General features: G+C 54.6%; 1 protein-coding gene across 1 annotated transcript in view; it reads left to right on the forward strand.

Moving 5' to 3' along the window:
- Positions 1–11,150, forward strand: part of NECTIN1 (nectin cell adhesion molecule 1) — a 98,380-nt gene extending 87,230 nt beyond the window's left edge. Inside the window, exons 6-8 of the mRNA XM_005897110.2 lie at positions 8,907–9,051; positions 10,329–10,404; positions 11,013–11,150. Coding sequence (XP_005897172.1) covers positions 8,907–9,051; positions 10,329–10,404; positions 11,013–11,150 — 359 coding nt within the window. The remainder of the gene's footprint in view (positions 1–8,906; positions 9,052–10,328; positions 10,405–11,012) is intronic.
- The last annotated feature ends 4,506 nt before the right edge of the window (positions 11,151–15,656 follow it).

A 15,656-nucleotide genomic window follows, 5' to 3' on the forward strand; every position in this document is an offset into this window, starting at 1 on the left:
GCTAGCAGCGCTGACCTTCAGAGATTTCTGGCAGATCTGTGGCTAGATTGTAAATTACACTAGGAAAAGTAGTAGGTCCTCCATGATCTCGACCACCCTGTGTTTTTATATTTCCTGTTCTTCTCATTTTCCTAGTAGCACTCCTTTTGAAAATTGCTCATCTTGTCCCAGATGAAATAGAGTGGAAGGAGTCTTTCTTCATAGGTAGTGACTGTTGTGGCAGGAAATTTAGGCTTTGGGGAGGGGGTTTAGGCTGTGAGGACCCCTCCCCCAAAAAGAGTCAGAGCATGTTAAGAGGGAGACCAGGAGGGGAAGAACTTGAAAGGGTTGGAGGGGCAAGCCCTTCCCCAGCCAACCCTCAAATCATGCAGGCGAAGTCCTGAGCTTTGTAGGCAGATAAGGGTCCTTTTCCCTGGAGAAGGGCATGGCAGCCCACACCAGTATTCTTGCCTGGAGAATCTCATGGACAGAGGAGCCTGGTGGGCTACAGCCCATGGTGTGGCAAAGAATTGACCATGACTGAAGAGACTTAGCATGCACGTATGCAAGTGTCCCTTTGGGCACCCACCAAGACTGGGAGGAGAGATGGGTCCCCAAAACAGAGCAAGGGCTTGGACAAGAGGCTGTCTCTGAGACCTGGGTCAGTGTGTATGTTAGGGTGGGGGAGGGGCAGTCAGGCTGCGGCTCCACCCACCTCTGGCACCCTGACCATGCCTTGTGGCTCAGCCTGCTCTGGAATCCACAGGCTATTGTAGCCTTCAGTCCAACCCCCGGTTCCCTAGGGATTGTCTCAACTGCCCTTGACCTCACATTTTTCTGTTCCATGCAGAGATCTGATATCACTGTGCCACAGTGGGGCAGGGTCAGACTTGGCTGCTTTAATGGTGTCACTGGCACCATCTCACCCCAAGCCAGGGAGGCAGGCCATAGATGTAAGGGCTGCAAGCAGACTAGAAGAGAGAGGAGGCTCCCTCGGGGCCACCCTGACCCACTGGATCGCCCCTCACCTGAACGAACAACAGAGGCTCCATCAGTGCAGGAAGTCAGGTGGCTGGGGAGCCTGGCTGAGACCTCAGGTGACCCCAACCCCAAGCCAGTGAGGTTTGGTTTCCCTGCGAACAAAGCCTGGTGGGGGGGTGGCCTTACTCTACCCAGCTCTCCTGCTGCTGGACGCTGGACTGGGGCTTCAGAGGGCAGCAGTCAGGGGATGATGGACGAGGATCTACTGGGGCTGGAAGAATCCGGAGCTCACCTCAGGCAGCCGGTCCCTCCAGTGCCATCCAGACAAAGGAGAGAACCAACATTGTGCTTCAGAGCTGGAAGACTGAGGACACCACTGATGCTACAACACTAGATTCGTACGGGTCGCTCCACTCCAGGAGTTCCATGTGCGCTATCTCGTGTGTTTCCACCATTTCCCCATTTCACAGAGGAAAAAACTGAGGCTCAGAACAGCATTAGAAACATTGGAGCATCCAGGCCACTATTTTCCCTACTGCACGGTCAGCCTTCTCAGACGTGGCCCTTCTTTCTCTTTCAAAGCAGCCCTTTGTGAGAAGGGGAGGGAGGGAGGAGTTAGGAGCTGGTGGGTGAGGGGAGAAGGCACCAGGGAGTTGGGAGGGAGTGTCCCCATAAAGTGTGTGTGACAGACAAATTGCTTCCCTGTGCCCCTCAGCCCTCCCCACCTGGCTGGGCAATAGCCGTGCTCATCTTCCTCCCTCTGCGAGGGCTGGGGGTCAGCTCCCTGCCTGTCAGGGTCCCCAACAAGGAGATAGTCCCTCTCCCCACAGGAATGTGTGTGAAATCCCAGTAACTCTCTCCAGCTGGGCCTGACTTTGGAGGGGGCTTCAGGAGAAAACCCTGTGGTGAGGGGTGGGCTCCTGGGAAAGTTAGCTGCCCCCCACCTTCCCCCGCCCCGCCCGCTCCTTTCTACTCCTAATGAAAACTCAAGGTGTGCAGGGCTGGGTGGGAGGGGCTGGGAGCATGCAGACACTGAGAATGTTTCAGATGGCAGGAAACCTGTGTGCAACGTGGGAAGTGACTGTCCTCAACCCTCCCCAAGGAGTGTCAAGTCTCTCTCACACACAGACACATATGTTGATATATATACACACATATACCCATACATATACACACACACGTGCACACACATGTGCACACCCACATATGTACAAACATACACACACACACACACACACAATGTCCTAAGGTCCTCACAGACCTAGACAAGTAGAATTTACAGATCATGACCAACAAGGGACTAAGGAAAGTTAAAGGTAAGGAAGAGAGAGGCCACAGGCAGGATTAAATCAGGGTTCCCAGCCTCAGCTGCCTGGGAGCTGCCCAAGGAGCAGACACACCCCCTGCCTTCCTTGAACCAATGCTTATTAAGCACTGAATGGGCACAGGCCTTCTGCTGAGGACTCTGACATGAATTAGCTCATCTGTCCCTAACAACCCTGTTGTGAGTCTCATTTTAGAGATGAGAACACTGAGGCTCAGAGAATTTGAATGACTTGCCCAAGATTCTACAGCTATGTAAGTGACAAACTCAAGAGAGGGCTGGCGTGTCTTCCTCTGTAGAAGACCCTCATCAAGGCCACTCAGAGCTCTGTGCTGAGGACCTGGACCCCTGGGTGCCTACCTCACTTTCACTGTCTGTGAGAGGTGTGAACTTGGGCATTTTATTAAACTTCTCTGAGCCTCCAGTTAGCCATCTGTCAACAGAGGCAAAGGCATCAAAAGAGGTAATTTAAGTAAAAGCATATGTAAGATATGCTTCCCTGGTGGCTCAGATGATAAAGAATCTACCTGCAATGTGGGAGACCCAGGTTCAATCCCTGGGTTGGGAAGATCCCCTGGAGAAGGAAATGGCAACCCACTCCAGTATTCTTGCCTGGAGAATCCCATGGACAGAGGAGCCTGGCTGGTTACAGTCCATGGGGTCACAAAGAGCTGGACACAACTGAGTGGCTAACACTTTCACTTCCATATTATATATGATAACTTACTGAGGTGGCCACAAGTGTAATCTGGCCCAGCATGCTAGCTTAGGGAAGAAGCCAGGACTCCAGGGAGGGGAGAAGCACCAATATCATCATCACTGTCCTCATCACCACCATCCTCACCATCACCACCATCCACATCATCACCACCATCATCACCACCATCATCACCACCATCCTCATTATCACCAACATCATCAACATCATTATAATCAATATGCATTTATTGAGTAGCTCATAACAAAATAGCAGCCATTTATTACATATTGACTATGTGCCAGACACTGTGCCAAACACTTTTCATAATTCATGTGTGCTCCAGACAAACAGCATGGGAGTCAGACGCAAGGGATAAAAGAGGATGGGGTTGCAGAGCTCAGAGCCCCCAGCCTCCACCCAGAGGCGCTAAAGAAAGTGATTGCAAACTGATCTTCACTTGAGTGCAAAACCACAGCAAATTCTGTGGGCAAATATAAAAGACTTTTTCTCTAATACCAACACACCAGGGCAGAGGGAAAGATGAAGTACAATCCAAGCCCAGGGCAGAGGGAGAAATCAGGAGCCTACCCAGGGAAGAGGCAGGCAGGTCTCCTAGCAGCTCCAACTCCTAAGGTCAGCCTCCTAGATCTGTAGCCCAAGGCAAGGAGAAGGCGGAGGCCTGGCTGAGTTCAAGTCATGATGACCAGGTGGTCATGCTGGCTGTATGGGGCTCTGTAAGAGTAGAGGGCTCTGTAACTCTCTCAGTTCCAGGCCTCTGAGTGGACTTCCTCACCACCTGGGTCACAAGCAAGCACCTGAAAGGGTTCTCTTCTGTAAGGATCGAGTCAGGGGGTAGACTGGATGTGTCCCCCCTCCTTGGCAAGGAGAGAGTATATTCCCACGACCCCCCAGGGTGATGGTAGAGCAGCCGCTCAGCCTGGGGTCCTGGGAAAAAAGCATTGAAATGAGAGAGACAGGGAGACAGAGCTAGAGCAAGCTGAACACAGAGTTCTGGCACTCGTTTCTGGCCAACAGGAAGAAGCCACTCCAGCAGCCCTGGACTGGAGAAAGGGCCAGGGGTACTCTGACCCTGTGGGCGGGCCCTCAGCGCTGTAATCAGCCCCGCCCCCAGTCATTCCTACATGCTAGCATCCACACCAATCCAGACACCCACTTCCTCTGAGCTCCTGGTCCCCCAGAAACACCTGTTCTGCCTGTGCCACAGAGGCAAGCAGAAGGCAGCCAGACCCAGGACAGCTTCGTGGGCAGGGTGGCCAAGTGCTCTCTGAAGAGTCCTGGAAGGGCAGCCCACAGGAGGGCCCAGGTCAGTCCAGCTCCTGATAAAGCAGTGTCTCTGTCCACAGGCAGGGGCAGCAGGAGAGAGGGTGGACCTCTGAGCCAGGTCCGCCTGCTATGTACCTCTCCCCAGACTCATGCCCTGTCTATCCCCTCTTGCACCCCATTTCCAAGCCATAGCCAATGCTTGGAATTTCCTTTATATATCTCACTTCTGATATATATGTCCCTGCAACACTGCATATCCTGCCTACCTTGTCCTTCTGCCTTTATTCTCCTGGAGAGCTCCTATTGAGCTTTCAAAACCCTATTCAGAAGGTCCCTCAATTATGAAGCCATGAATTCCCAGAGCTAATCATTCTCTTCCCTATACCTGCCCTGGACCTTGGACAGACTTCTCTTGAGGAATGAATCATAAAATAGAGTGTTTATTTGTGTACAGGTCTGATTACCCCATTAGCCAGGGGGCAGGCACATGGCATATAGAAGGTGTCAGGATGTGTTTATGGAACTGAGCGAAGGGCAACGGGCAGACAAGTGCATCCTGTGAAGCAGATGTCTGGGTCCACTTTCCACCACCACGCAAAGGCTGGGGCTCAGGCCCACTGGGGCCTGACTGAAAAGGGGGTGCAGGGAGAAGCAGACTGAGACTGTTGGACACTTGGGTGGGATCCAAAGCCCCTCCCACCCCCCACAGTGGGGCCTCAGTGCAGCAGGCAGATGTGGTTCCAAGAAGAACCAAGTCCTGGTCTGCCTTTGGCCTGCAGGCCCCTTGGCTAAACCTAGGTCTGTGTTTATCTCCAGGCTGGGGATTTCAGTTTCCCAGTCTGAGACCCAAGAACCAGGAATGACAGGCGAGCACATTAAGGCTTAGGGGATGCCCCTGGTGTAACCCCAGAGACAGGTAAGGAGGCGTTGGTTGGTGGCATCCTTGGGGCATGAGCCGGGATAGATGCTGACTCTGCCTGGGGCGGGGAGGTTCTGGGATACACTGACCAGGCCTTGCTGACACAGTTGTTGTTGTTTAGTTGCTAATTTGTGTCCAACTCTTTGTGACCCCACGGACTGCAGCATACCAGGCTCCCCTGTTTTTCACTATCTCCCGGAGTTTGCAAATCCATATCCATTGAGTTGGTGATGTCGTCCAACCATCTCATCTTCTGTTGCCTCCTTCTTGTCCTACCCTCAATCTTTCCCAGCATCAGGGTCTTTTCCAATGAACAGGCTCTTCTCATCAGGTGGCCCAAGTGTTGGAACTTCAACTTCAGCATCAGTCCTTCCAATGAATATTCAGGACTGATTTCCTTTAGGATTGACTGATTTTATCTCCTTGCTGTCCAAGGGACTCTCAAGAATCTTCTACAGTACCACAATTCAAAAGCATCAATTCTTCAGCATTCAGCCTTCTCTATGGTCCAACTCTCACATCCATATATGACTACTGGAAAAAACATAGCTTTGATTATACAGACCTTTGTCACCAAAGTGATATCACTGGTTTTTAATACGCTATCTGGGTTTGTCATAGCTTTTCTTCAAAGGAGCAAGCATCTTTTAATTTCATGGCTGCAGTCACCATCTGCAGTGATTTTGAAGCCCAAGAAAATGGTGACTCAGATCGTGGTGCTGACACAGGAGGAAAAGACTTCAGAAGTCGACTTGGATCCAATTTCAGCTCTTAAGTTCCTAGCTGTGGGACTCTGGACAACTGACTTAACCTCTCTGAGCCTTCTCAGTAGAATAAAGCCTATACGACCAACCTCGGTCCAGCACCCAGCCTGGCTCACAGGAGATGCTCTCTGGAGGCCCCTCGTCCCCCTCCCTCACACCCTGATTCCCAACTCTCCCAGCCTCTAAGCTCCAGCCCTGGCCAGCCCGCTTGTTTGCAGGTGATGGTCCTGCCCTAAAGCCTGTGGAGCTGGGGGCCGGGGCTAGGGGGATGCTTGTCCCAGTGTAACCAGAGAGTGTCTGGGGGCACAGTGCCAGGGCTCCAGCTGGGGCCAGCACCAGGACCCCACCTCCCAGCTGTCAAGGGGAGGAGTCCCAGAGACAAAGCAACTGGGGGCAAGGGGGTACAGGGTGTCTGGTGAGGGAGAGGGGATGGCGGCTCCATGTGTGTGAGGGACTAGGATGGCTGGGAAGACCCCGTGGACCGATCAGGTAACGTTACACAGATGCAGGTTCCAGTGCCCAATCTGCCACTGACTGGCTGGGTGACCTTGGGAGAAGCACTTAACCTCTCTGAGCCTCATTTTGCTCACTGGGAACAGCATGATCTAATTTTGCAGGCTTAATGTGAGGATCAGATCAACCCCAAGTCAGCCAAGGCACCGGGCAGCGCCTGGCATGCCGGAGACTTCAGGTCGATCCTCCTCTTTGCCTACTCCTTTTCCCATCCCCATCTCTCATTTTCCCTCCACTATTATTTCTCCTTCCAGGGTGATGCCCTCCAGGTAAAGCAGGCAGGGCCCAGGGGCTCAAAGAGAACTTGCACTTATATTTTCAGAGAGTGGGACATGGACAGAGGGCAATTTGAAGAGACAAAGTCAGAGTTTTCCACTCTGGCCCTGGTACCCTTGAGGCCCTCTCTGCAGCGTCCCACTCTTTTAGGCCCTTAATTTCTGTAATAACCGCCTTTAGCGCCTTTACAAACTCATTTGCCTGTGCTATTGTTTGCTCTGTCAGCATGTTATAAGGCCCCTTAGAAGGACAGCTGCCTCCCTTGCTCAAGTGGCCCCAGAGTCACTGAGAAGGTGTTGGGTGAGAGGCCCTGGGAGAGGGAACTGGGAAGCAGGGAGTGAGGCCAGGGCTGACATGAAGCTGTCTCTCCCTCCAGCCTGGATCCCACACAGGCCTGGTCCACCCAGCTGAGCTGACTGTGGCAGGGGTAAAAACCTGAACTTGGTGAGCCAGGCAGGGTATCTTCACTTTCACACCTCTGTTGCCCAGGGTCAGAATAGTGCTTGGGAACACAGTAGATGCTCAACAAATGCTTGCTAAACCAAAAGAGACACACAGCCAGAAGGTGCAGGAGTGAAGGCAGGAAGGCTTGAGGATAAAGAAGAGGGACCAGGGAGGAGATGATGGTGAGTGCTAAGAAGCTAAAGCTAAGAGGAAAGGAGATACGGTTTGTTTAATGGATTGCAATGCCCCAGCCCGAGAGTCCAAGAAAGGAGAGGAGAGACAGTGCTGGGGGAACTTAAGGGTCCGTGGAGGAGTCTGGGGCTCCCAAGTCCCTGTAATACACACACAGAGGCAGACGCTGCCCTCCCAACAGGACCACAGCCCACCAGCTGTGGATGGACGGATGCTGCACCAGAGCTTCTGCAAAGTGTCTGCCTTCCAATTACTTTCAGGAGCCCAGCCAGAGGGGCTGCAGATTCACTGGGAGCCAATCTGGTACCAAGGGCTCTGCCAGACACCTCCTCCTTCAGGGCATTGGGATGGAGCAGAGAGACAGAGAGGCAGGTGCTTGTCAATCCCGCTTCAGGGAATTAATTGGCTCCATGATGTTTATTGCAAACTGCAATTTAGCATCTCTATTCAGGTGCTCTCCTGTTTAATTACATATAGGATGGTGCGGGGAGGAAGGAAGGAAGTGTGTGTGATTTTCTCCTTAGTCCCTTCCTCTCTGGCGTTGGGAGGGTCAGAGGTGAGAAATGGAGCCCAGCAGAGGGAGGGAAGAGAAAGGCCTGGCACTGTGCTTGGCTTCCCACACCAAGCCTGAGCCAGCAGGGCCAGCCAGAAAGCAGCACATGCCCCTGGCCCAGGGCTTAGTCCCAACAGATTCATGGTGTCCTCGTCTTTAGGGACCACAGTGGCCCCTGCTCAGGCTGAGAAATCCTTCAATAGACCTTCACAACCTCCCAGGCCCTTCTCTTTTTGAGGCTCAGAGAGGCTGGGTCACTTGCCCAGGTCATCACAGAACAAGTTGAGAGGGACTGCAGCCTGCCCCAACCCTACTTCCCACCCATGGGACCAGCGCTCCCTGGGCAATGGCCATGTAGGTCCAGACAGTGGGCGGCTTAATCCCCCTCACCTTTGACCCCGGCCCTGTGGGTTTTTCACCTCAGTACCCGACAGACTAGATTTCCCCTGAGGATCCCCATCAACCTCAAGCTCCCATCTTCCCTCTCTGAATCCTCATGCTTTCTCCAGAGCTGGGAGGGCAGAGCACCAATTAGTTTATTTGCTTGTTTAATTGGGTAGGAAGGGGAAGGAAATTAAACTCCTCAACAGGGATCTTCCCAGCAGGGCCAGAGATGGAAGGAGGGGTGAGGACCCCCACCTCTGAGCACCCCTTTGCCTTCCCTATGTTCCCCGCCCCTATTCCTACCTCCCTGCCCCAGATCCCAAGATCAGAGAAGAGCTGGAATTCTAGGGCCTTTGAGAGCCAGACATGAGGTCTGTCCTGCCCTAACTGGGACAGCCCCTCCTGGAACTCGAGCATGATGGGGAGGGGAGACGCTGAGGAGAGCAGTCAGGGCGGGACACTGCCTCCGGCTCCGATGCTGTTGCTTCTTGCCCGCCTCTCTGCCTCTAGTAGTTTTCTTTCTCTCCCCCTCTTCTCGCTCTGTCTCTCTGTGCCCCACTCTCTCATTCTCCACTTTGGTCTCTTGGTTCCAGAAAAGCCCCTCCCCCGGGAGGGCCCAGGAATTATGGCGAGGCTCCTGGGGTGTGCCGTGGCCGTGGCCCTCATCCTCAGTGTGGCTTCCACTGTCTTTCTGTATCACTGGCAGCAGAAGAACCGGCTGGAGATGGATGGGGGCGGGTGAGTGTGGACAAGCCCATCCTCTGCCCACCCAACACTGCCCCCTCATGCTCCCCACCCGCACAGGCTGCTGCTGAAGCCCCTGCCCTTGTAAGGGGCTCAGGGCTACCTCACTGACCCGCCGCAAGGCCTCATTCCCTCCTCCTGACTTCCCTTGTGGTTCAAACGGTAAAGACTCCGCCTGCAGTGCAGGAGACCTGGGTTCGATCCCTGGGTTGGGAAGATCCCCTGGAAGAGGGCATGGCAACCCACTCCAGTATTCTTGCCTGGAGAATCCCCATGGACAGAGGAGCCTGGTGGCTACAGTCCAGGGGGTCGCAAAGAGTGAGACACGACTGAGCGACTAAGCACATCACTGTCACCTGTGAGCTGGGAGGGGCCCTAACCCTCCTGCAGTGGAGCTAAGCCTTTAGAGGGCTGGCTATGGGCAGGCACCACCCAACATTTACGCTGGGTTACAAAGATGTATTTTATCCTCTCAGCAACTCTGAGAAGTTCGTATGTGATTATAATCCACCATTTACAGCGAGGAAACTGAGGCATAGAGGCGAAATACAACATACAAGTTCACCTTCTCGTGACCTGGACCAGGGTGAACTGAGTGGGGTCCTTGCCTCTGATATCAAGTTCAATGAGGCACCAAAAACCTGCATCATCATGAGAAATAATTTTTAATGCAATGTTCTTAAAAATCAAAATGAATGCCCAAAATCTACAATGAACAAAATATCAACACTTTAAAGACAAGCTCAGTATTACTGATTTTTCTTTTTGCCTCAGGCTCTTATATGGCTTGGCATAGCCCTCTTACTGATCTTGTCTTTACTTAAAATGTTGATATATTGTTCATCATGGATTTTTGCATTCTTTTTGATTTTTTAAATGTTACATTGAAATATTCTTTATTGTGATGACTAAGACTTATGATGCCCCCAGAGGCTTTGCACCTGATCAGGCCCCTTGCTTCCTGGCTCCCAGTTGAGGGCCCGTGTGAATTTCCCACTGTCCTTCAAGCCAGGGCACCTGAGACTTACTTGGTTCCTAGGCCAAGGCTGGAGGGGGCTAGCCTAGGCTGGACTGGGCTGGGCTGGGGGCAGAGACACCTGGGAAGATGGAGGGTCTCTCTCAGCCTCCACTCCACCATGCTCTGGCTACTCAGGAGGCCACCTGGGAGCAGAGCCCAGGCCACCCTTGTGAGTGGGGCTCAGGGACCAGTAACGGCCAGGGGGCCTGACTGGGACAGAGACCTCATGTGAGCCTCATTCTGTGACCCCCAGGACTGCCCTGCCTCTCTCCCAGGAGCCAGAACCTTCTCCCAGCAGGCAGAGCCACCTTGCACTTAAGAACATCCAGGTGGGCCTGGGTCCCTACAGTGAGGGGGCGGGGAGAACAAATGGGAGATGGACCTCAGGGAGCGGGCCCAACCTGAAGGCAGAGCCCTCCCAACTCCCCGAACTCCTGAACGGTCCCCAGCACACCACTAGCCCTGGCCAGTTCCCACAAGGCCAGGTTCAGGTAGAGACCATTGTTGGGGCCTTCCTCTCTCCCACCATGAGAAGTAAGAAGCCAGGGCTTTTCCTACCCAACACCCCTGCTTTCCAGGGGAACCTCTTTCTCCACCTCTCAGATCATTCATTAAAAAATCCATTGATGCTACGGCTGAGTCCCTTTGCTGTCCACCTGAAACTATCACAACATTTTTAATTGGTTATATTTCAATATAAAATTTAGTTTTTTTTTTTTTTAAACTGATGCCTGGCCCATGGCTGGCCACAGGGAGCCCACAAAGCAAAAGGCTCAGGCTGCCCTCATGCCTCCCGGATGCTACCAAAGTGCTGAATACAGGACGGGGGAGCATGGGAACCTAGGGAAGAATCTACAACCCACTAGGGGCCAAGAGGGCCGCCTGGCACAGGGCCGTGCTAGAGTCTGTGCAGCCACTCACCTGCCTTCTCTTCCAGATTCTTGGCCTAGAGCTGGAGAAGCAGCAGCTACAGCAGGAAGAGGATGAACTGCAGAAGCTGCCCCCACAGCCCCCCTACTACGATCTGGGGGCCTCCCCCTCCTACCACCCCTTGGTAAGGACCCCTGAGCCTTGAGGATGCTGATCCCAGGCCAGCTCCACCCAGCCCGGCCACAAGCCCAGCTGCCTGAGACAGAAGGGGGACAGAGGAGGTCCCTCACAGTTACACCCCCGCAGGCACTCAGGGCAAAGCGGGTGCTGGACACTGCAGACCAGGGCAGGAGGGTGGCGCCTCCAGTGAGGACACAGCCCAGCCTGGTGCTCAGCTCTCCCTCCCACAGCCCTGCCCGCCCCCCAGCTCTGTACCCTGCACCCCAGTCCCTGGACCTGCCAGTGACCACCAGAAAGCCAGCCGCAGCCCCTCCTCCTGGCCCTGCTCCGAGCCGCTCCAAGGGCCAGCATCCACTTGAATGCCTGCCACCTCTGCCCAGAGCCCACTCCTTTCAGCAGACTTGGGGGCTGGGGTGGTACCCGTTACAGTGCCAGCCCACAGACCCGGGGCAGACCGCCTGGGCCCAAAGATAACACACCCTCGCCTGGCACTGGGGGGAGAGCCAGGCCTTTGTCTCCACAGCCTCACCACGCTCCCTCTCGGCTGGAAGGGCCAAAGAGAATGCATCTCAAGATGCCAAACCTTGCCCCTGGGAGGCAGCGTTCCTATCCCGGGTGCTCAGCCCAGAGGACCAACCCGGCCCCCACCTTCCAATTCCATGCAGGGGGTAAGAAGACCACAGCCATTTGTCATTCCTCAGTCAATCTAGAGGCTTCCAAGTAAGCTAAAACTCACAGTGGACGCAAAGTCCGTTCCTTAGACTGTGGCTGGACAACCTCTTCCCACGTGAGGGTGCCCACACTCCCATGTCCAGGCTGCACTGCCTGGCCCTGCCAGTTCCAACAAGGGGGCCTAGGGACAGTGATGAACACGACTGTGTGCCAGGCACTTTGCTGAGACTTTTCAAACACAGCTCTATTTAACCCTCACAGCAATCAGCGTGATAAGTCTTATTCTTGCCCCCATTTTATAGATGAGGAAACTGAGGCTCAGTGAAATAAAGGGGCTTGCCCAAGATCATCCAACAAGTAACAGTGGAGAGGATCATTCAAGCCCTTGGTCCCCTGGCTCCCAAGTCCAGGTCCTCCCACACAGCAGTCACGGTGATGGCCAGACTTGTGGGGGGTTTACCTGAAGAGGTTTGAAGGGTGGCCACAAGCTCATACAGGGCATCTGCAGCCATGGGCTTCCTGCATGCAGCGAATGCCCAGCTCTGCCGCCTGGCTGCCTGTCGGCTCCAGAGGCCTTGAGAGCCGCAAGGCAGCCCGCCCCTAGAGCTTGGCTTTAGAGTCCTGAGTCAGATGTCACTTTGGGCCACGTAACCAGCCCCGGGCAGGGTGGAATCTCCCACCTGGAGCATGTCATTTCGCCTGCCCCTGCCTCAGGACAATGAGGAAGCGCAGTATCTCTAGGTCTGAAAGTGGGTAAGGAAGGAGGGTATGCGGAGACGCCAATGTTTCCAGAAGAGAGAAAGCCATGCCCTGCTCAGGATTCTCCAAATCAGCCTTCTCCTCCCTCAGTGTGGCCCTGAGTCAGGAGTCAGCAACCTCATCTGAGCCCCCGGTGGAAGGAGAACGGGGGCGGAGAGGAGAAAAAGGCAGGGATGGGGCGGGTAGTGGGGCCTGAGGCCTGGGAGCGAGGGAAGATGATGGAAGGGAGCGATTTGTAAAGTCATGGAAGACTTCTGCGGGCTGTCCTGAAGAGTGGGCCCAGGCTCGGCGTAAAAATGGCTGTGATGTAATGGGACAGCTGCATCTGGCCCTAATCCCCGCTAACGACGTCTGGGCCCCACTCTCTGACTGCTGCCCCCTCAGCCTGGCAGGCGCAGCCCTCCCTGAGGGCCAGACCTGGCAGCTCCAGCTTGAGGGCAGCCCCCTCCTCTCTGTCTCTCCTCTCATACAAACCCCAGACTAAGCACGTGGCTCCAACACTGTACCCTCCCCAACAGCCTTCCCTCCCCAGGCTCTGCTCATGGTGGATTGACAGAAGGCTCAAATGAGTTGGAGGCTTCAGGACTCAAGACCACTTGGGAGGAAGAGCAGAGTGAGCCACTTTTCTTCCCCCAGCCATGGGCAGGAAGGGTTAGCTGATGGGCGCACTCTGAGTCTTGGACACAGAGGCCGTGAGATGAGGGCACCAGGGTGGCTGGACACTTGTGAGAACGGCCTGTGGGGTGGTACACGGAGGTCACCTCCAGCATCCCAGGGAGGCGCCGGTGTTGCCAAGACTGGTGTAATTCCTTTCGGCTTACAGAGCAATTACGGGGCCTGGAGAGGATTTATTCCCAGCACTCGGGTTTGTTGGCGGTGCAGCTTGTATACAAGTCACATTATTGACGTTGTCATCAATTCTCCTTCCCAACAAGTAGTGAGAGGGAGCCAAGAAGAGAGCATGCACCGTTCACTGAGGCAGGGCTCTGGAGGGAAGCCTGCAGGGGGCCCCAGGGACCAACAAGTAGAGACTCCCCCTTCCAAGCCTACTGGCCCCAGCCTGGGTGGGCCAGGTCCCATGCTGCCCACACACTCAAGGGCATTCAGCAAGGGTGTGACGCATCTCTCAATTTCTATCGAGGTTTCTGGGCTAGGAGTCCACTCAGACAGCAGGTACCACTTGAAAGGCTGGCTGGCTTGGGGCTAGATCTTGGGGAGGACTTCCAGAGGCTCCAAGGTAGATGCCTAGAAGAAGTGGGAGGAGGGAGTGCTGCCTCACCTTTAGGGAGAGGGGCTCCCAGCTCCTCAGTCTTGGGAGGATAGACAGCCCAGACTAGAAGCAGAAGACTGGATGCAACGACCTGGGGAGGGATGGAGTTCCAAAGCTTTGGTGTTGGTTTGTCTCCTTCCTTTCCCCAGGAAGGAGACACCAAGATGGGATCAGACACAGAGTCATGGGGGGAGGGACCCGGGTGAAGGACCAAAATTGGAGGAGGAGTGGATGGGGAGATGGGGGAGGAAGGAAGCCTGCGTGGGAAGAGTCTTGAGTGACTACACACTCTGCAGAAGCTCTGGGCAGGCCACAGAGAGACCTCGAGCCACAGCTGCAATGAGAGGAGCCTCCCGTTCCACAGGGACCAGCTGCACTAGGACCCCATCACGTCCAGCCATTGGTGGGAGCAGCCTGGGGAAGTGTGGGCACAGCACAAAAGCTGAGGTGGATCCAGAGGGGCTGCCCAGGGCGGAGGTCTAAGCCATGCGTGTCCACAAGCCACCACAGGTGACCCTGGCACCACAGGGGCCTGCACCTCTGTGATTCGGGGGTCTCTTCCTGAGAGTGTAGCCCTCGTTGCTCCAGTAAATTTTAGACCCACACCCGTGCTCATCCCCTCCTTCCCATAACGCTTCTAAATCCTTTCTCTCAGCTGTCCCCTGCCTTCGGTCCTGAGGCGTCTGAGCCCTTGATAATCACACCCTCGGCAAGCCAGGGCTGCTGCATGTGTTCACTCATATCTAAGGCAGAGGAGACCCAGGCAGTCACCCATGTCCTCCACAGAGTCCTCCGTGCCACATGGGTGACAGCAGCCTGATCTCCTCCCGCTGGTCGGGGCCAGTTACGCCTTCCAAGATGCCACTCCTTGCCTGCTGGCCCAGAACATGAGGAGTCCAAGTGTGCCCTGCAGAGCGCAGAGTGGCGGGGATGGCAAGCACAGAATCCCCCCATGGGGTCATTGGGCCACTCCTGTTTTTCATCCCTTGTCATCTTCCTGTTGGGGACACAGCGCCACACAGAGGCCTTCAAGAGTATTGCCACGGAGCTGGCACGGAGGGCATCGGAGCTGCAGTCCGGCTGCTGCTTGATGAGCCTGGGAGGGGCCAGCAGTCCTCCTCTAGCATCCAGTGGGGCCAGGTTGAAGAATTAAAGGGTGAAAAGATAGGGAACCTCCACCGCGTGACCTTCAGGGCTTTGTGATGACTCTGACCTCAGGTGCAGTATCAGTTTTGATTTACTGTTTTAGCAGGTGCCGGCAGTCTCGGAGGACTCCACTCAGCTGTGTCCCTCAGACCAGGGGTTCACTGTGGCGTCAGCATGTCCATCCCAGTCCCACACTGGGAAATTCCATGTCCCCCAGCAGTGAATTTGCCCTGTTCTCTGGGGTCCTTGCCAGGCTGTTGAATCCCACATCCTGAGAAAGTGCCCCCAGGTCAGTGTGGTCTTGCTTATTCCCCCAAATCCCACCCACAAATGCCCGCCCAGCTTCTGCTAGAATTCCTAGAGAATTCCTGCCACTCCTTGCTCCTTGGACGTACTCTCTCCTCCCTCAGCAGGTCCAGCTGGCCCCAGCTGGGTCATGCTGGGCTTTAAACTTAGCTATCAGCCTGGTAGCCAGGAAGGCGGGTGGGGGCAGCTCTCGAAGAGTGTGCCTCTCGCCTTGTAGGGTGAGCCTGGGATGATGGTAGCTCTTGCTGGCTTAGGCCAGGCACCTCCGTGTGCTCTGAGGGACATATCCTCAAGAGCCTTTTTCGTTTGTTTGTTTTGTGTTGGGTTTTTTTTTTTTTTAAATAAGTTTATTTATATATTTCTTTGGCTGTGCTAGGT

Source organism: Bos mutus, chromosome 15 (genome assembly GCF_027580195.1).
Source record: "Bos mutus isolate GX-2022 chromosome 15, NWIPB_WYAK_1.1, whole genome shotgun sequence".
NCBI lineage: Eukaryota > Metazoa > Chordata > Mammalia > Artiodactyla > Bovidae > Bos > Bos mutus.